We start from the raw sequence: 20,979 nt of genomic DNA on the forward strand, positions 1-20,979 counted from the left end.
ACGGACGTAAACCACGGAAAAAAATGTGGGCACATCAAAAATATCTTGATTAGATTGGATATTTTGACGAGGATTTTGCGCAATAGAGTACGAACTATTTTTATCCTTTTTTTAAGTTCCCAGATTTTGAAATGTTTAATTTCTTAAGCTTTTTTAAATGTATTAATAAAATTTCTAATTTTTATTATTTTGTAAACAATCATTTCTTTGATTTTTTTCAATTGAAGGTAGCATTATTAAATGGTTAAACTTTAAAATTTTCACAATATACAATTTTTGAGGATTTGATTTTCTAAATTTTAGGACCCATTTTTTTAATTATTAAATTAGATTTTTAATGATATTTCTAAATTTTGTATTCTAAAATTTTGTTTTTTTATTCTCTATTTTAAATACTTTTTTTTAGTTTTAAATTTCTTAATTTCTGCTTTTTTTTTAATTTCTGAGTTTCAAAATTTGTAAGTTTTAATTCAGGCATTAAAAATTTTGATTTTTGCTGCCGGAAAGTACGAACTGTTTTTATCCTTTTTATCAAGTTCCTAGATTTTGAAATGCTTAATTTCTGATATTACTATGAATACAATTCTGCTAAAACGCTCAACCAAACCACAGTTCTGAGATTAGTTTTTTAAATGTATTCATAAAATTTCTAAATTTTATTATTTTGTAAAACAACAATTTCTATGATTTTTTCAATTGAAGGTAGCATTATTAACTTTTTGAAGTTTTACATTTTCAACACAATTTTTTTTTGAGCATTTGATTTTCAAAATTAATTTGATGCTATTAATTATTAATTATTAATTATTTTTTTTGTATTTTAAATTTTTAAAATTTCGATTTGTTTGTTTTTTTATTTCTCAATTAAAACATTTTCTTAACTGTTTGTTGTTTTAAATTTCTTAATTTCTGTTTTTTTTTATTTTTGAGCTTCAAAATTTGTAAGTTTGAATTCAGGCATTTAATTTTTTTATCTTTTCTACCGGAAAATTATATGATAATTGGGGACCATCCATAAACCACGTGGGTTTTTTTTTAAATCCCCCCCCTCGTGGACAATTTTTATACAAAACAAATCTTGTTTTGTAAGGAGCGTGGACAATCCAAAATTGAAAAATTCTGCGACATTTAAAATTTTAAATTCTAAACAAAAACAAAAAAGATTAATAGTTCAGAGCACCAAAAATTCAAATATGGAGCCTAACATTTCAAAAGGGCACAAAACTTTTGTAAACAATAGTGTATCCCTTTCACTTGCAGGCCAAGGATTGATACCTAAGAGCATGCAATGGCAGTGACCTTGTTGCGTGCTCTTCGGTTGACGTCCACGTAAGGAACATCCTGGAAGGAGCGTAACTAACTACATCCGTAGTTCTGTTAGATCATCCGAATTATCTTGATCAGAACAGTATAGCTCTGGTTCCTTGCGAGTGTCCTATTTTCTTACCTCCACGTTGGCTTGGTTTTCATGATGACCGAGTTGGTGGCCTGTGGAAACGGATCGTAAACCTTTGACCACCGCGGGTCAGAGTCGAGACGGCTAAAAGAAAGGGGCGCAACAATGTGGGAAAGGGAAGTAATTTGTGACTGTAGACGGTATTGTTTTGATTCGCAGTATGTTGAGTCAACTGCTGTGGATGTACCTGAAACATCGCACAACGGGGTTTCTCTTCTCTTCATTCTCAGCTACCACCTATCTCCTATTTTTATTTTGCTCTTCTGATTCCCAATACTTCACTGATTCTTCTATTTAATATACAACATTTGATTTTAATTTTACTAACTTTTGATTCTCTTATCTCTCAAAGCTTATCCACTCTTTTCTATCAATTGATACTGCTGTAAAAAACTTTGTTTTGTTTTTTTTTTCCTTAAAATATACTTTTCCTTAATGTACTAGTAATATCAAGTCTATTTATCATTCGCCTAATCTTTTTTGATTTTATTGCGAATTTATTTATTTGAATAATTCTTTATCTGTCCTATAAATTATCATTACTATAATCTAAGCTTGTTTTGTATCTCTATTTATTAACTATTGTCTAATTGTACATCTAATACATCTAGCTTCTCATTTTTATTCTTTAAAATTCGCTCATCATTCTCTTACTATCGATTCTTGATTTTTATAAAATAAATTCTCTTTTACTGTCAATTGTTTTCAATCTTCACCCTTTTTTTCAAACAAGTGAGGTTTGAGCCCTTACTCAATTTATGGAATGATTAAAGGATTAACACAAATATTACTATTGTACTTTTGAAAAACTTTTTTTAAAATGCTTAGGACCAAAATATTGTAACAAAACACCGCGACAAAAGAAATAGCAACATAAGCACGACACAACACTAGGAAAAATTTCAGGAGAAAACAATACACAGTAAAATAACAATAAGTTTTTGAATTCAAACTAAAAATATAACAGTGTTTGCTATAATGAAAGTTGATAGGCACACTATAGATGGTTAGGCGCTTATACTTACATCAAACCCTACGTAATGTACCATCCCCGGCCGAGTTAAAATGCGTAACCGGAAAAGAAGGTGTGCATGCCTGGCACGAACACTCAAAGCGTGTTCTAGCGTGCTGCTCGTACTGACTCAGAGCAAGGGTGAGATGTAGGTGTAAGGGCAGTGCGTGTTCGTCGGGAACCTAGTGCATAAGATCGGTCAAGGCCCGTTCTTACACTGAAAATTGCGAATAGTGTATCCCTTTCACTCAAATGACAGTTTGCATAAGGTGTGAGAGGGATACACTCTTGTTTACAAAGGTTTTGTGACCCAATGAAATGGAAAGCACGATATTCAATAATGCTACAATTAAAAAAAAATCTAGAAAATTATAATTTTAAAAATTATTAAAATTCTAACATTGATTAAATAATAAAAATAAGTATTTAAAAATGTTTAAAAAATAGGAAACAAGTCATTCAAGAAGAAATGTTTAAGAATTTTTAAATTTTAGAGTTATTATTTTTCTGATATTTTCTTTTTTTTAATTCCTCAATTTTCCAACTCGAGCATTTTGAATTTTTGAATATTTTAATCTTTTAAACATATATTTTCTCCTGAGAACCTCAAGCGTGGGCGTGCGTCCAAACCGAACTGACAATTTTTCTTGACCGCGTTTCTTTCGATCTCCGTACATAGCTTATATGTCTCAAAACTGGTGCCCTTTTTAAAAAATATATTGAAGTACTTTTCTTTTGCAAATTTAATTTTAGATTTTTCAAACATTATTTTTGTAAAATGACTCAAGCCCTTTTGCCTTCCTCACTGAGGTAAGGCTATAATCGAGGCTATAATCCTGCTCTAAAAATGAACTTTGTAAAAAAACGTCGTAGACCCACCTTCATGTATACATATCGACTCAGAATCGAAAACTGAACAAATGTCTGTGTGTATGTGTGTGTGTGTGTATGTATGTATGTGACCAACAAACTAGCTCATGTTTCTCGGCACTGGCTGAACCGATTTGACCCGAACCTGTTGCATTCGACTTGGTTTAGGGTCCCATAGATCGAGTTTTATACAGATTGAAGTTTCGATAAGTAGTTCAAAAGTTATGTATAAAAATGTGTTTTCACATATATCTGGATCTCACTAAAATGTACGTAAACTATGTTCGGGTCCATCATCCAACCCATCGTTGGTTAGGTCATCAAAAGACCTTTCCAACGAGCCTAAAACATTGAAGATCTGGCAACCCTGTCTCGAGATATGCCCACTTAAGTGATATTGATGTACTTTTTGGAAGCCGGATCTCACTTAAATGTATGTAAACTATGTCCGGATCGACCATCCAACCCATCGTTGGCTAGGTAATCAAAAGACCTTTCCAACAAGTCCAAAACATTGAAGATCTGGCAACCCTATCTCGAGATATGCTCACTTAAGTGATATTGATGCACTTTTTTTGAAGCCGGATCTCACTTAAATGTATGTAAATAAGGTCCGGATCCACCATCTGACCCATCGTTGGTTAGGTTATCTAAAGATCTTTCCAACGAGTCTAAGATATTGAAGATCTGGCAACCCTGTCTCGAGATATGCCCCTTAAGTGATATTGATGTACTTTTTGGAAGCCGGATCTCACTTAAATGTATGTAAACTATGTCCGGATCCACCATCTGACCCATCGTTGGTTAGGTTATCAAAAGACCATTCCAACGAGTCCAAAACATTGAAAATCTGGCAACCCTGTCTCGAGATATGCCCACTTAAGTGATATTGATGCACTTTTTTATTCCGGATCTATACAATAGATTAAATTTTTGTACAATTCCATCATATCAGTAATTGTTGGCAATAAGTGAGGAAGGCTCCAACCACATAGGTGGATTAAGTTAGTTTTTCTAAGTCCTTTTACAAAATTTCCCTAAAAATATTTTTTTTTTTTTTTCAAGACTCAATCAATTTTTGTGTTTGATACAGGAAGGTGCTGTGTCCTATCCCTCGCCTAGACCAGACCAAAATCCATGATAAATCTGACAGACCAAATCTGTCAGACCAAGACTGTCAGACCAAAGAGCAAAAAGTAAACAATCTTGGTCTTCGACGTAGGTGCACACAAATCAACAAAAGAAAATTTGAAAAAGATTTTATTTTTCCAATTCAATGACTGGGTTTGGACTGCAAAATTGAAGGGACGTCAGAAAATGGTTAAACAGTGCGGCGTCCTGTACACCGACAATTAAATAAGCAGTTAAAAGCCTTATTCTTCCACTTCAATTTTTGATCGCGTTTTCGGTTTACACCTGAAAAATCTTGAAATTATTTATACGGATTTGTGATTCCTCTCTTTCCACCATTCCCTTGGTTTGATACTGGGCAATCTAACGTCAAAAAACAATAACAAAGCGAAATGATCGAGGGGCTAGTGAATGCAGAAGTCAATTTCAACTACATAATACATAATATTTTTTCTGTTATTCAGTAATAATTTCGGAAATCTACAAAATACGTAATCAATCTTAATAGACCGATTCTTAGCGAAGCTACACCAAAATGTCACATTTTTCAATTTTCAATATGATTTTTAATATGAAAAAAATAATTTTTACTATGATGCAATAATTGCAATGTGCTTTAAATGCGTTTTCTTACATTAAAAGCCAAGAAAATTGACCAAAAGTGGTCTGCAAGCTATTGTACGGGAGAGGAGTTTTTTCATAATTCATTCATCATTCTCCTTTCGTTGTCCCGTCACGAAAAGAAATGGCTGGCAAAAACTCAAATTTCATCCAATTCTTTCAGTTCAAGGAGCACAAGATTCGTTTTTAATTTGTGATAATGTGTAGAAGAGCAAAAGTTTTTAAAAATCAAACTGGCAAAACTGTAGCGATTTTTGTAGTGTGCCTTTTAAAAGTCCAGTTTTACGATGTTGTCCCGTCACGCTACATTTTTATTTCAGGGGAAGCACATGTACTAGATGGTTCATTCTGCATGATATTTCTTTGTAGGAAAATCAATTATCTTTCCAAATATGTAATAACATTGGGGGGTTTCTTCTTTTATTTTGCCACTACAGCCAAAACGCTGAAAAAAACTTGGAATTTTTTTGAACAGGAGCCGAAGAATCGGTCAATAATAATATATATTTTCATGTTTTATGAAATTTCATGTCAAATTTAAAGAATACTTCGGTAGCTGGGCCATGCTTTCAGCTGAGCCCAGTAACGAAACATGTTCTGTATAAACATACTTTAATCTGTTTTACAGATTTTTCGATACCAAGATTCACAAATATCTGATTTGTTTAAATTTATTGATTAAAATTGTTACAATAATTCTTTGCTGGCTACTCCTTGAGCTCAAGTAATAAGAAAAACAAGCACAAAATTCGTCTTTTAACATGTGTATTGAACCGATTGATGGTGTGAGTGTGAGTGTGTGTGTGTGTGTGTGCGTACAACATCTTCCTGATGCTCTTCTTCTTGCTCTCTCTCTTTTCTTCTTCTTTCGTGCTCCACGCGCCCTTTCGGCATCTAGCATTTTTCCGTTTTCTTCTTCCTCCTTCTTTTTCCTTCCCCGGTTCTTCTCACTTTGCCTCCTCCTCTTGCTCTCTCACTTGCTCACCCTACGATCGCCAATTGCCGCGTGGCGAGCCGCCCTTTGCCCGCGTCCGCGCGGGATTCTTCACCTAGGCCCGACCGGCCAACATTTCCACTTACGAGCACCGCCGCGGAGCAAGCGGATTCCACGTGCCTCCGCCGTCGTCCAAACTTTCTCCCCGCCTGCGTTGATCTTGCGGAGATTGTTCACTCCCAACATGCCACGCGCGCCGGCGTGTTTCGTCCAGTGATCCAAGGCAGCAGGCCGGCTCCGGTGCCGATTCGTCCCTTCGGTGCAAATATCGTCGTCCGTCATTTTTGGCCCTACAATTTTCGTTTCCGTGAGCAAAAGGTGCAAAAAATGCCCACGTGCAGTAGAATTCATTACCTCGCCGGCGGACGGTGCCGGTTTTCTTCCCGACGAGGGCCAGTCACGGTAGATGCTTCTGAGGACGTGAACCTCGGGCGTCCTCCTGCGGGACTTCACAACTTTACGGCGGGGCGAGCACTTTTCGCGGAGCAGAACAACTGCGCACACGGTTTGCGTGGAACTTCTTCCACTGCACGACCGCTCCTCACGTTGGCGAACACTGAATGAGCTTTCCTTTTCAGCGGAAGTGAGCGCGCACGGCTGTGTGAGTGCACAGCGGCCAGACAATCTTGTCTGTCAAACAAGCAACGTTGACGTTCGCGTGGTAGCGGGGGGTGATTTACAAATTTCGCACAGACTTTTCACATCAAAATATACAGACTAATCATAATTGCTATACAATCCTGCCATTTGGGAAGAATTTTCCGTGTGGGATGGCAGTCCCACACGGAAAATTCTCAAAACAACTTCCGCCAGAAGCTCGCTGGAGACCGCCTGACCCGTGACCTATGCCACATACTTAAACTACCAAAAACTCAAAACAAACTAAGTGTGGAAGCCCAAGGCTCCCCAGATCATGTTGATCGAAACATAACGGTACTAAACGATACACAGCAGCGCAATCTGCTCAGACAGGTGGTCAGATGGTCATCTCCTGCATGACCCAAAACGTCTCCAGCTTACTCCCACAATGGCTACCTCTCCTGAGCCTGACAGCCAATTGCCTACAACTGGCTTCAACTCCTCACTGTTACCGCCTAGCGTTTTTTGTTTTCTTCTTGTTCACAGCCTACTCCTACTGCTGTCATAGCTTGTTCACTGTAGCAGACTCTAAAGTACACACATTTAACAAAAACTAGCTAAATTTCCTGATTGGGTTCGTTTTGTTGGGCGCCATGTTACAATAATTCTTTGCTGGCTACTCCTTGAGCTCAAGTAATAAGAAAAACAAGCACAAAATTCGTCTTTTAACATGTGTATTGAACCGATTGATGGTGTGAGTGTGAGTGTGTGTGTGTGTGTGTGCGTACAACATCTTCCTGATGCTCTTCTTCTTGCTCTCTCTCTTTTCTTCTTCTTTCGTGCTCCACGCGCCCTTTCGGCATCTAGCATTTTTCCGTTTTCTTCTTCCTCCTTCTTTTTCCTTCCCCGGTTCTTCTCACTTTGCCTCCTCCTCTTGCTCTCTCACTTGCTCACCCTACGATCGCCAATTGCCGCGTGGCGAGCCGCCCTTTGCCCGCGTCCGCGCGGGATTCTTCACCTAGGCCCGACCGGCCAACATTTCCACTTACGAGCACCGCCGCGGAGCAAGCGGATTCCACGTGCCTCCGCCGTCGTCCAAACTTTCTCCCCGCCTGCGTTGATCTTGCGGAGATTGTTCACTCCCAACATGCCACGCGCGCCGGCGTGTTTCGTCCAGTGATCCAAGGCAGCAGGCCGGCTCCGGTGCCGATTCGTCCCTTCGGTGCAAATATCGTCGTCCGTCATTTTTGGCCCTACAATTTTCGTTTCCGTGAGCAAAGGTGCAAAAATGCCCACGTGCAGTAGAATTCATTACCTCGCCGGCGGACGGTGCCGGTTTTTCTTCCCGACGAGGGCCAGTCACGGTAGATGCTTCTGAGGACGTGAACCTCGGGCGTCCTCCTGCGGGACTTCACAACTTTACGGCGGGGCGAGCACTTTTCGCGGAGCAGAACAACTGCGCACACGGTTTGCGTGGAACTTCTTCCACTGCACGACCGCTCCTCACGTTGGCGAACACTGAATGAGCTTTCCTTTTCAGCGGAAGTGAGCGCGCACGGCTGTGTGAGTGCACAGCGGCCAGACAATCTTGTCTGTCAAACAAGCAACGTTGACGTTCGCGTGGTAGCGGGGGGTGATTTACAAATTTCGCACAGACTTTTCACATCAAAATATACAGACTAATCATAATTGCTATAAAATTTAAACTAAAGTTGTTTTAAAGCTGAAAGCTGCTATTAAAATTGTCTTCTAGGGCTCCGAATTGGTCGCGATAGAGACCTAATAACCTTTTTTTTAAGGAAAATACAGACTACCAATCAAATTATATGGCAACTTACTCGACAGAATTACTCGACAAAAAAACCCTGTACAAATTTAGTCTGATACAGGATACAGGTTACAATAAAATATTTCCCAATAATTTCATAGCCGGCCTACAGAATGACGTAGAATATCAAAGTTTCTAGGAGTTTCTTCAAATTCCATGGAATAAAAAAATAATATTTCCGTAACTTGAAACCACTTTTATGCAACCAACCTATTACTCACTGTGTGACCTCAAAACTGCACCCTCGCCTCGGACGTGTCCAGCATGCGTTCGGCCATTTTGATGCGCTGGTTCAGCAGCTGCATCTGCTCCTCCGGCACGCCCGACCGATCGCTTCCCTTCAGCAAAAAGTGGTGCAAAAACAGCCGCAAACTGTCCTTGAAGCTCTTCAGCTTGAAGCTGGGCGCGATCCGGTTGAACACCTGCAGGCACTTGTTTTCCTCTTCCAGGAGGAGCAATCCGAGCATGGTTTGACGGACCAACCGGAGCGTGAGCTTGTCGATTTCGGCGAACTCAATCACTTTGAGGACGGAGAGGGCGAGGCCGCCTTCGCCGATGAGGTGGGTTAGGAGTTTGGCCAGGTTTCGGATGGGGGCTTGCTTGAGCGATTGGATGTCCTTGAGGCGGTCCCAGATGGTGTACTGGATGGCGAGTTGGTAGCGTCGATCGTACTCGCAGAACTTTTGCGAGAGGATGCTGTAGTACGGGTTGTGGTCCTTTTCCGCCAGGGCGCAGTGGACGATGACGGAGGCGACGATGCGTTGGTCTTTGATGGCCAGTCGGAGGATTTTGTCGAACGCGTCCAGGTAGTCTTCGGCGCTCATGATTGCGCAGAACACGTTCCGTTTGTCGTCGGTGTTCATGCGCTGCTTGCGGGCTAGTTCGAGCAGCTGCTGGCTGAAGCCTTCCTCTTGGGGGGTGCCGTTTTTGGCCGCTCCTCGCTTTCCAGCACCGGCATCGCCTATCCAGGCGGAACCCACGAGCCACCACTTGCCGCGCTCCTCCACGTTCAGCAGGTCGTCCAGCCCGATGTTGAGCGAGCTGACGTACTTGCCGCTGGTGATCATGCCCTTGAGGATCTTGCGGAAGTGCTCGACCAGCGTCGGATCGTACTGCGGGATCTTGTTCATGTTGTTATTCTTGACCGCGAGCAGCGTGTCCAGCATGTACTTGACGCGGGTGCTGGAAGAGGAATCATGTTAGTAATTAGATTGTCTACTTTAAAAATTTCGCAACTCACTCATTCTTCAGCTCTGCCGGAGCTTCCGCGGCTCGCTTCTGCACCTTCAAGATCATGTCCTTCAGCGCGAGCGGATCGTCCTTCCGCAGCACGAACCCAATCGATCTCAGTACCAGCAGAATACACTCCACTCCCTTCTCGCAGAAACTGGCCAACAGTTGGTCGATCACGTCGTAGATCAGCTTGTTCTTGAAGATCGCGAACGTGTACAGATGGCACAGGATCAGCACGCAATTGTCCAGCGTTTTGTCCTCCACGTCGAACGCTCCGATTTGACCGATCAGCGCGTGGAACCGCTCGACAACCGTCTCCAGGAAGTGCGATCCCACCTCGGAACCGACGTTGGCGTGCAGGATCGTCACGAGCAGCACGTGCTCCAGGACCATGCGCTCCGGGGCGAGTGTGTTGGACACGACCGCGTCCAGGATCAGCGTCGTCAGCAGGTTGTTCATGTCAAAGCGAGCGTTCTGCATGTACAAGTTGTCCAGCTCGATCGCGATCCGGTGCACGTTCGTCTCCGCCAGCCGATTGATCTGACCCTTCAGGGTGCGCTTCAGTCGGGCCAGCTTCTCCTGCCGCTTGGCATCCCCAGGGCCGTTTTGTGCCTCCATCCGGGCTCGCATGTGCGGTGGAATGTACTTTCCACCGGTGGCAGCCGCGTCTTCCTTGATTACGTTACCATCCCTGTCGCGCTTCCGGCCGTAAATGTCCTCCCAAACTCCCGGCTTTTCTTTGTTTTTGCCTTCAGCTTTTTCCTCTTCATCGCCCGAGCCAATTCCGTCCAGAATATTGTCCAGACCGTCGTCTTCGCTGTCCCCACCAAAGACATCCTCGTCAAACTCGGAATCCTCTTCCGGTTCCGACTCGGGCTGTGCCTTCTTCTTCTTCTTTTTAGAGACTTCCTTTTCAAAAGTAACTTTTTTCTTGTCTTTCTTTTTACTGTTTGGAGCCGGCTCCTCAACTTCGTCCTCGCTGTCCAAACCAAAGACGTCCTCGTCGAACTCAGAGTCCTCTTCCGGTTCCGATTCAGAGCTTGAAGCTTTCTTTTTGTTCTGTTTTTGCTTCCCGTTTGACGATTTGTTATTCTTCTTCTTGTTGGCAAACAGTTTTTTAAGTTCATCGTCGTCGTCATCCTCTTCCGGTTTAGCTTTCTTCTTGCTCTTGGAAGCATCCTTTTTCTTCTTTTTCGGAATGGGTTCTTCATCCTCGCTATCCAAACCAAAGACGTCCTCATCAAACTCGGAGTCCTCTTCAGGTTCTGATTCCGACTGCACTTTCTTCTTGATCTGTTTTTGCTTTCCGCTTGAGGAATCTTTGTTCTTCTTCTTGTTAGCAAACAGCTTTCTAAGTTCGTCTTCGTCGTCATCCTCTTCCGGTTCCGGTTGAGATTTCTTGTTGCCCTTGGAAGCTTCCTTTTTCTTCTTTTTAGGGATCGATTCTTCAACCTCGCTGTCTTCACTGTCCAACCCAAAGACGTCCTCATCAAACTCGGAGTCCTCTTCCGGTTCCGACTCAGACTTGGCCTTTTTCTTCTGCTTCTTTTTGTCCTTTTTGTTCTCAACCGCCGGTCCGTCTTCCTCCGAGTCGTACAACTCATCATTCTCCGAGTAATCGGACGCCAGCTCAATCTCCAACTCCGAATCGAACCCGCCCAGACTCCCATCGTCCAGCTCGTCATCCCCCAAATACTTTTTCTCGACCTCCTTCAGCTTCTCCATCCGCTTCCGCTCCTTATCGCCCAGCTTCTTCTTGCCCTTTCCCTCGACCTTTCCCACCGAAGCCCCCTCCTTCTTCCCCAGCACCTCACCCATATCGTCCGCAAACTCATCCTCCGAGTTCTGCTCCATCTCGGCCGCTTCCCGCGCCGCATCGTACATCTTCCGGATGCTGTCCTCCGTACACAACTCCAGCGCGTAATCCAACCCATCGTTAAAACTCTTCGGAACGCCCTCCTTATTCTTCCGCCGGTTAATCTTCAACAGCTTCTCGTACTTCTTGATTATCGCATCGTCCTCGGCATTGGCCGCCTCCAGCTGCGAAATCCGCTTCTCCCTCAAACCCTGCTCGTAACTCTTCAACTCCCTCAGCTCCTCCTCCCGTTCCAGCTCCATCTGACTCTTCACAGCCCCCTTCCCCTTCCTAACTTCCACCCTCGGTTCGTCCTCAACGTCCTCCCCCAAATCAGAATCGATCTCCTCATCGTCATCGTCCCACTCCTCCTCCTCGTCACTTCCACTACCCTTGCCACCACGCTTCTGCTTCTCCAGCGGATCCTCCTCACCATCCTTGCCCGGGTACCGGTCCGACCGCTTCCGGCTGTGGTAGTTGAAGCGGTTGATTTTCTTCTGCTGCCGTTTCTCCTTGCGAATTTCTTTGCGTGTTTTCGGCTGCGAGCGCCGCTGCAGCTTCGATTTGCCCGAGAAGCCCTGCCGGACGTGCTTTTGGGGTCTGCAAACAGAGCGGGCATCAGATTATGGTGTGTCTATGCAAAATTGTTGTAAAATTACCTGATTTTCATGGTTTTATGGACAAAATTTAAATTACAATCGGAAATTTCATGTGGTTGGTCGGACAGCTCAAGACTCAAAACAAACGGTGCAGTGACTGTTGTGCACGTGTTGGATTTGTTTATCGGCCGGCTGTCAAACGGCGTGTTTCACTGACTTTGCCTGCTGGTCGTACAGTGGCGGTCAAATTTTGTGCACAGTGAAAATAAATACAAAAGTAGTATGTAATGATAAAGCTGATTTTTATCAGCACAATGACACTTCAAAACTCGCTTTAAACCGCTTCAAACAATAACAAAGGTTTTAAAGTAGATTTATCCAGGTTTTTAAAGCCTGATCTACATCGGGAAACTGCTGCGATCCTACCCCACATTAACTCCCCACATTGACTGGGCAGCCCGCCGGCGGTTCGCTGGCGGACCGCCAAACCGCTCTGGCGATCCGCCAGCGTTTGAGTTGGCGGACCACGGGCGACCTGCTGGCGGATAAAATTTGCAACAATTTGGCGCACGATCAGTTTTTTTATCGTGACGTTGGTCCGCCAGCGACTCGCCCCGGGGTTGCCCAGGTTTGCCTTGAAATGTTTCACCCGCCGTTCATCCGCCCCACATACGCCGTTTTGTATGGTTCAACCGCCCCTATAGGATGGTCCGCCGCGGGTCGCCCCCGATCCGCCCCTATATAAAGTTCATCCGCCCAAAAGCCCCAACCGCCTTGGCTCGCCCTTGATGCGCCTTGCATATACGGTACAGCCGCCCCTGTAGGTTGGTTCGCCAGCGAGTCGCCTTTGATACGCCCCCCATATAAAATTCATCCGCCCAAAAAGCCCCAACCGCCTTGGCTCGCCCTTGATGCGCCTTTCATATACGGTACAGCCGCCCCTGTAGGTTGGTTCGCCAGCGGGTCGCCCTTGATACGCCCCCCATATAAAATTCATCCGCCCAAAAAGACCCAACCGCCTTGGCTCGCCCTTGATGCGCCTTTCATATACGGTACAGCCGCCCCTGTAGGTTGGTTCGCCAGCGAGTCGCCTTTGATACGCCCCCCATATAAAATTCATCCGCCCAAAAAGCCCCAACTGCCTTGGCTCGCCCTTGATGCGCCTTTCATATACGGTACAGCCGCCCCTGTAAGATGATCCGCCAGCGGGTCGCCCCCGATCCGCCCCCTTTATAAAGTTCATCCGCCCAAAAAGCCCCAACCGCCTTGGCTCGCCCTTGATGCGCCTTTCATATACGGTACAGCCGCCCCTGTAAGATGGTCCGCCAGCGGGTCGCCCCGATCCGCCCCTATATAAAGTTCATCCGCCCAAAATGCCCCAACCGCCTTGGCTCGCCCTTGATGCGCCTTTCATATACGGTACAGCCGCCCCTGTAAGATGGTCCGCCAGCGGGTCGCCCCGATCCGCCCCTATATAAAGTTCATCCGCCCAAAATGCCCCAACCGCCTTGGCTCGCCCTCGATTCGCCATTCACACATATTTCATCTGCCCAAGCAGAATACCCGTTCAGGTTCCTTCAGGATTCTGATAGTGTTTTTTCAAGTTCATCTAAAACGGAAAAAACACAAAGTGCCTATATAGAAATGCAGATCTTTGTAGATTCTTGTGTGCTGAAATTTAGAAATAAAGCAAAAATATGAAAAAAACATAATTTTCAACATAATTTTGTTCTCAATATATCTTACGTGCGTTGTTAGTTCACTGAGGTGAAATGATGAAAAAATAAAGAAACAAAATAATATATTGATAAGCAAACTTGTTGCGAAGATTTTCCATTTCCTGCAAATAAAAATAATTCTTTAACTAATTCTTAAAAGCTAAATTATTTAAAATGTTCATGTATTATTGGTACTTACATATAAATAGGCAACGTATTGAATGTTAACAATTCATACTCTAATCTAATCAAACACAAGCGCAGCTAATCCGAAGAAAGTATCCTAGTAGATTACACCCCATGTTCTTTCTTGTCATTCAATCTATATATATAAAAATTTCGACGGTTTTGTTCGAACGCGAATCAGTTCAATACGGAGCGTCGGATCGAGGTGCTCTTTGTTGCGTTGGGTTCGTATAAGCCCAAGGAAGGTTCTTACGCTAACTAAATGACACTTTGGCCACTCTGGAACCGATTCCGGAAAAGCTGCAGATTGTATGGGAAAAGTTACGTAAAATCAAATTTTGATCACAGGATGCTGAATAATCAAACAAGCATGAAACGTTAGGAAACCAAAAAAGGGCAGGACGAAGTTTGCCGGGAAGAGCTTGTTTGATCATATATTGTATGGGGGAATGGTAGATCTGAATATAAAAATAAATCTTACAGTGAAAAGATAAATACAAATAAGCAGTAAATTTAAAGATGATTCCGGGAAGCTGCAAAACAAACAACTATAATTAAAAAGACAAATGCTCCAGATGGTTCCATTGCTGAAAGAAAAGGAATAGGATAAGGAAGGATATAAACATTTAAATAAATCATCTAGTGAATAGATAAATGTGGGCATTAAAATTGAAGAAGATTCCCGGAAGCTGGAAGAATGATTATTATTTTTTAAAGACAAATTCTTCAGATGATTCCATTGCTTTTTCAGTAACTGTCGTTAGTCCATGAAATTTGATCATATATCCAGTTTTTTAAGCGAAGATGGCGTTCGAATGGTGAACGCCCGTAATGTCAAAATCACGCAGTGGTACCAACATTATGAAACAAGTGTGACACGGCATGACAGCCATACTTTTTTTTCTAATGTTGGTGCTACTGCGCAATTTTGACATTTCGGGCGTTCACCATTCGAACGCCATCTTCGCTTAAAAACCTGGATGGTATGGAGGAATGGTAGAAAAAAGGACAAGGAATAGGAATGATATAAACATTCAAATAAATCAAATGAAGAATAGATAAATACATATAAGCAGTTCATTTATAAATGATCCAGGAAGCTGTAAAAAAAAATTAAACAAAATTTTAAATGATATTGTTGCCGCTGAAATGATAATTGAAAATAATTGAAATTACTTCCTACCCATGTCCTGCATCATGCACACCTAAAAACGTCAAACAAAAGAAAGAAAAAATCGCTGCTGCACCACTAATTGCCTCCACTGCTGGCACTGAACCCGAACCTTTGGAGTGTTAACATTCACCCAAAAAACATTAACATTAATTGAGTAAACATTGGCACAAAATCCGCTTTGTAAATGCCACCTCGATACTCTTCAAGAGGTTTCCTGGGAATGATATACTTTTACCAAAATGTACACCAAATTTCCATACAAACATACAAATAAGTACAAATCAAATCATAACAACAATGAAACATATCAAATTCTAAGTATTCCAAACTTGATTCCAAATGTTTGCACATCTGCCAACAATATTTATAGGAGTGTCACATAAATTACACCAACAATAACGATTATTCTTGCAAAACAACCTTCAATCACTATTTCAAACGCACTTTCAACTATTTGTTTACATAAGTAAACAATCTAAACAACACAACACTTCTCCCAACACAAACTTAACAACGAAAATCAGCAGCCGCCGATTAAATAACAACACCCACCGAAGCTCGTTGAAAACTGACTGAAATGTCAAATTCGAAATAAATTCCTTCAGATGCAAACCGCCACGGCAATCAGCCTTTGGCTCGCCGCGGCGATTGAGGGGCGAACGATATTGAAACATTTCAGCGATCAGTTTGAACCGCCCAGGCGATGCGCCCATGGCACGCCAAGGCGGATGGAGGGCGGACGAAATTGAAAAATTTCAAATGTCAAATTTCAACCGCCCAGGCGGCCCGCCCTCGGTCCGCCAGGGCGGTTCTAGGGCGGACCACACGATCAGTAACGGCCGCCGATGCATAACGTCCGCACTGAGTTAATGTGGGAAAGGAACATCCGTGGTTCGAGCTCAATCTTTGTTTGCATCAGGACACTGTGATATTGTCAATTTAGTTAAATTATATTTTTTTCAATATATTTTTTCACTGGGCCTAAAAAGCCATTCTAAACCCAACATTCTTAATTTGTATTCGCAAATTGTAATTTAAAAATTCCCTAAAATTCATTATTTCTACTTTCAAATCATTGTAGTATTCAATTCAATTTTATTCATATTTATTTGTTGTACTAATCAAAATAAAATTTGTTTAACAAATGACTATATTGACCATATAATGACCTTTTAAATTGTTCATTATTTTGGTTATTTTGTGAAGTTTTTGATGAGTTTTCGATCAACAAATTAGGAGAAAATTTAAATTAGTCTCATTCGAGCGGATATGTGTCGAAAAATCGTGTTGCCAAAAACAGGATTTCACCAAGGATTTCACTCTGTATTTTAAACATTATGAACAAGTCTTCATTAAAAAAAACCTGAGCAATTGGGTACTAAAGCCCTATGTCAATTTTTATGTACAACGGTAAAAAACACAATTAAAAATCATTTCTGATCACTTTTTTTTCATTTTCAAGCAAAAAAAAAATTGACAAGACAACATTTTTTCGATGGATCAACTATGGTCCCCTTGGAACGAGCTGTCAAGTAGGAGCTTTTCTGTCAAGAAGGACCGCGAGGATAATTTTTCAAGATTGATTTAAAAATCAATTTTAAACTCTTTGTGGTCGTACAAAGGGTCATTGTACTCAGAAAAATAAGCTTTATCGCTGTAAACAATAATATCAGCAATCTAAGCTTCATTTTAGGACCCAATTCTCTGAGATTTCGGTCATTCGATTTTTTCTGTATTTTTTAATCCGGCTGAAACTTTTTTGGTACCTTCGGTATGCCCAAAGAAGCCATTTTGCATCATTAGTTTGTCCATATAATTTTCCATACAAATTTGGCAGCTGTCCATACAAAAATGATATGTGAAAATAAAAAAATCTGTATCTTTTGAAGGAATTTTTTGATCGATTTGGTGTCTTCGGCAAAGTTGTAGGTATGGATATAGACTACACTGAAAAAAAATGATACACGGTAAAAATTTTTTTGATGATTTTTTATTTATCTTTTTGTCACTAAAACTTGATTTGCAAAAAACACTATTTTTAATAAATTTCCAGAATAACTTTTCAGAAATTTCCAGAACGGGCAAAAAATTTTTGACCGACCCAGTCACGACGTTCTAGCAGGTTCTTACAGAGCTGGATTTTCTTACAGCATTCTAGCAGAAATGTTCTACCGTTCTAGCAGGATTCTGACAGAACCAGCTCTGCTAGAATATTTCGTGACTGGGGAGTTATAATTTTTTGAATCAATACAGATTTTTTTCAAAAAATCGAAATATTGGTCGCAAAAGTTTTTCAACTTCATTTTTCGATGTAAAATCGAATTTGCAATCAAGAAGTCCTTTAGTGAATTTTTGATAAAGTGCACCGTTTTCAAGTTATAACCATTTTTAGGTAACTTTTTTGAAAATAGTCGCAGTTTTTCATTTTTTTTTTAATTAGTGCCCATTTTGCCCACCATTGAAAAAAATATTTTTGAAAAGCTGAGAAAATTCTCTATATTTTGCTTTATTGAACTTTGTTGATACGACCCATAGTTGCTGAGATATTGCTATGCAATGGTTAAAAACAGGAAAATTGTTGTTTTCTAAGTCTCACCCAAACGACCTAATTTTAAAAAAATGAAAAACTGCGACTATTTTCAAAAAAGTTACCTAAAAATGGTTATAACTTGAAAACGGTGCACTTTATCAAAAATTCACTAAAGCACTTTTTGATTTTACATCGAAAAATGAAGTTGAAAAATTTTTGCGACCAATATTTCGATTTATTGAAAAAATCTGTGTTGATTCAAAAATTCATAACTCGGTCAAAGATTTTTTGCCCATTCTGGAAATTACTGAAAAGTTGGCATTTGATGTCCTCTAAAACATATCAAAAAATAAAAAAAAATAAAAATAACATTTTTTTGCAAATCAAGTTTTAGTGACAAAAAATCACCAAAAATTTTTTTACTGTGTATATTTTTTTTCACTGTAGTTCATATCCATACCTACAACTTTGCCGAAGACACCAAATCGATCAAAAAATTCTTTCAAAAGATACAGATTTTTGAATTTTCACATATCATTTTTGTATAGACAGCTGCCAAATTTGTATGGAAAATTCAGTACGGCTCCAACCACGATAGCAAGCGGTTGCATTTTAACTCCTCTCTCGGTGTTTTTCTTGCTCAGCAAAAATGAGTAAGACGCGAAACACCGTAGTGGTATTAGATTTCAACGTCTTACCCACCCGACCCAAACCCCTCGACGTCGAGAGGTTCATATCGCGCGAACTAAAAGTGCAGTGCAAGCATGAACTGAAGTGCGTTCAATTGTTACAGTCTGGCGTTACTCTAATTGAGTTTAACGACCCAGCACTAGCAGAACGTGCAATCAGCAAGAATCTGCGGCACTCCATGCAGTGCGGGAATCAAATGTTCCTGATTCCGGTGTACTTCAAAGATCACACCGTGGAAGTCAGGATACATGATTTGCCACCGGAGCTGCCGGCTGAAAAAATCACCAACATTATGAGTCAGTACGGCAAAGTGCTGACCATAAAAAGTGATACATGGAAAAAGTTCTTCGTAGGCATTTCGAACGGAGTGCGGGTGCTTCGCATGAACTTGGACCGTCCAATTCCAAGGCGCCTAAAGATAGATGGCTGTAACAGCAACGTCTTCTACAAAGGCCAACCAAACGCCCGACTCACAAAGAAAAAGCGCGCAACCAAAAATAACACGGAAAAAGATGTGTCAGCAGAACCAAACAAAGCCGGGGAGTCAAGCAGCAGCAGTACGATGGCTAAAACTGACGACGACAGCAATATCAAAAAATGCATCAAAACAAAACGGCCAGCCGAAGAAGGGGAAAACAGCAGCAGCAGCAACAACAACGATCAAATGGAACTGGAAAACGATGATGACTTCGAAGTCGTGCGATCGAAGCACGAACGGAAAAAAATGAAATTGACGGATGACCAACGAACCAATTTTTTCTACAAAAAATGGAAAGAAGCAGGGCGGAAGTACCAGGAAGCAGTGGACGACGCAACAAAACACCAAGCATTGAGACTGCAGACCATGTACAAGGAGAAATGATGGCAATGCTATCAAAAATTAGGAAAAGACGGCTTCGCAAAGTGGATTGAATTGTTAGAAGAGGAAGATTTTAATGAATTAGTGCTAGAAAATATGAAGTGAAGTGTGAAGTTCAAATGTATTTTCCTCTATTCCTATCCTCCTTTTGTTTTTGAAGGCAGGTTGAATCAGCTATTATAGCTGCTAACCTGGATAAATAAAACAAAAAAAAAATGTATGGAAAATTATATGGACAAACTAATGATGCAAAATGGCTTCTTTGGGCATATCGAAGGCACCAAAAAAGTTTCAGCCGGATTAAAAAATACAAAAATTAAAATTAAAGAAAAAAGACCGATTCCGTAGAGAACTGCTCACCTTTAAGCCTCCAATTCTTAAATCTTCATCTTCATAAATTCTTAAATTTTTGAAATCAATTTTAACTTCAACATATTCAATAACTTTTAAAATTATTAAAATATAAATGTTCAATATTGTTAATTTTTTTTAAATTAAATATTTTAGGTCAGTCAGAGTTTTTGTAAAGGTCTTATAAACCAAAAGGAGCATTGCTCGAATGGAAATGTTCCGTTTTTAATTTTCGAATTTTAAAAGTATTATATGTATCTATAAATTTTTCGATTTTTTACATTTTTAAATTAAAATTTCTTTGATTTTTTTAATTGTTACATCATTATTTATTTGGTTTTTTTGATGTTTTTAGGTCTTGATTTTTAAATTTTAGAATTTAAAATTTTTTAACTTTTGAATTTTTAATCTCTTGATTTTTCTTTAATTCATTAAATGATTTAGTTTTTTAATTTATAAATTTTGCAGTTTTTGACCTTGTATTGTTTTGATTCTTTTTTAAGTTTCAGTAAATTATTTTTTAATTTAGAATTTTGGATTTTTTGAAAATGATAATTTTGAACCTCATTTTTTTTATTTTTTTTTTTTGCCGTATGGTTACGCTGTCCGATGATCGATTCCTATCTGCTCCAGCATTCCATCGAATGGGGAAGTAAATCGTCGGCGCCTGAATTGGGTCCTAAAATGAAGCTTAGATTGCTGGTATTATTGTTTACAGTGATAAACCTTATTTTTCTGAGTACAATGACCCTTTGTACTACCACAAAGAGTTTAAAATGGATTTTTAAATCAATTTTGAAAAATTAACCTCGTGGTCCTTCTTGACAGAAAAGGTCCTACTTGACAGCTCGTTCCAAGGGGACCATAGTTGATCCATCGAAAAAAGGTTGGTTTGTCAATATTTTTTTTAGCATTAAAATGAAAAAAAGTGATCAGAAATTGTTTTTAGTCGTGATTTTTACCGTTGTACATACAAATTCAGATAGGGCTTTAGTACCCCATTGGGTTTTAGGTTTATTTATACAAAAAGTCATCTGGTTTATTTATACAAAAAAGTTGTACCTTCGGTATATTTTTGAAAAAAAAACAAACAAATACAAATAGAGACCACAAAAAACCAGTAGGTCGTTAAAGTGGGTGGTTTATTTTTTTGAAGATTAAATATTCGAATTATTAAACCGTAAAAAAAAACTCCAGATATTCCAATTATTATGTCCAAATTCACCAGCGTTTCACTTATATAAAATTCAAATTAAATGGTACAACCCAGCAAAAACAGCAAGATTTTATAAA

General features: G+C 40.5%; 1 protein-coding gene and 1 long non-coding RNA gene across 3 annotated transcripts; both read right to left on the bottom strand.

Annotated features, from left to right (window-relative positions):
* Positions 1-5,838: 5,838 nt before the first annotated feature.
* On the bottom strand, positions 5,839-8,353 carry LOC119767722. The gene is made up of 3 exons (XR_005277675.1): positions 7,979-8,353; positions 6,439-7,916; positions 5,839-6,374 (listed from the first exon to the last, which is right to left on the bottom strand). It is a non-coding gene; the product is annotated as an uncharacterized LOC119767722 (long non-coding RNA).
* A 313-nt stretch (positions 8,354-8,666) lies between these two features.
* On the bottom strand, positions 8,667-12,373 carry LOC6032327 (nucleolar MIF4G domain-containing protein 1 homolog). Of its 2 annotated transcripts, XM_038254650.1 has the most exons (4): positions 12,239-12,373; positions 11,099-12,179; positions 9,732-10,864; positions 8,667-9,673 (listed from the first exon to the last, which is right to left on the bottom strand). In XM_038254650.1, the coding sequence occupies exons 1-4, from the start codon at positions 12,247-12,249 to the stop codon at positions 8,722-8,724; spliced, it is 3,177 nt and encodes a 1,058-aa protein (XP_038110578.1). In that variant the 5' UTR covers positions 12,250-12,373; the 3' UTR covers positions 8,667-8,721. The 2 variants fall into 2 exon arrangements, with proteins under 2 accessions (XP_038110578.1, XP_001842957.2); XM_001842905.2 differs by having other exon boundaries at positions 9,732-12,179.
* Positions 12,374-20,979: the final 8,606 nt, after the last annotated feature.

The sequence above is a fragment of the Culex quinquefasciatus genome, chromosome 2, assembly GCF_015732765.1.
Source record: "Culex quinquefasciatus strain JHB chromosome 2, VPISU_Cqui_1.0_pri_paternal, whole genome shotgun sequence".
Taxonomy (NCBI): domain Eukaryota; kingdom Metazoa; phylum Arthropoda; class Insecta; order Diptera; family Culicidae; genus Culex; species Culex quinquefasciatus.

Bases quoted from the DNA above. Each gene is read 5' to 3' on its own strand.
- LOC6032327 (XM_001842905.2), bottom strand. The intron at 9,674-9,731 runs GTGAGTTGCGAA...TTCCTCTTCCAG, and splicing joins CCGGCAGAGCTGAAGAATGA to CACCCGCGTCAAGTACATGC.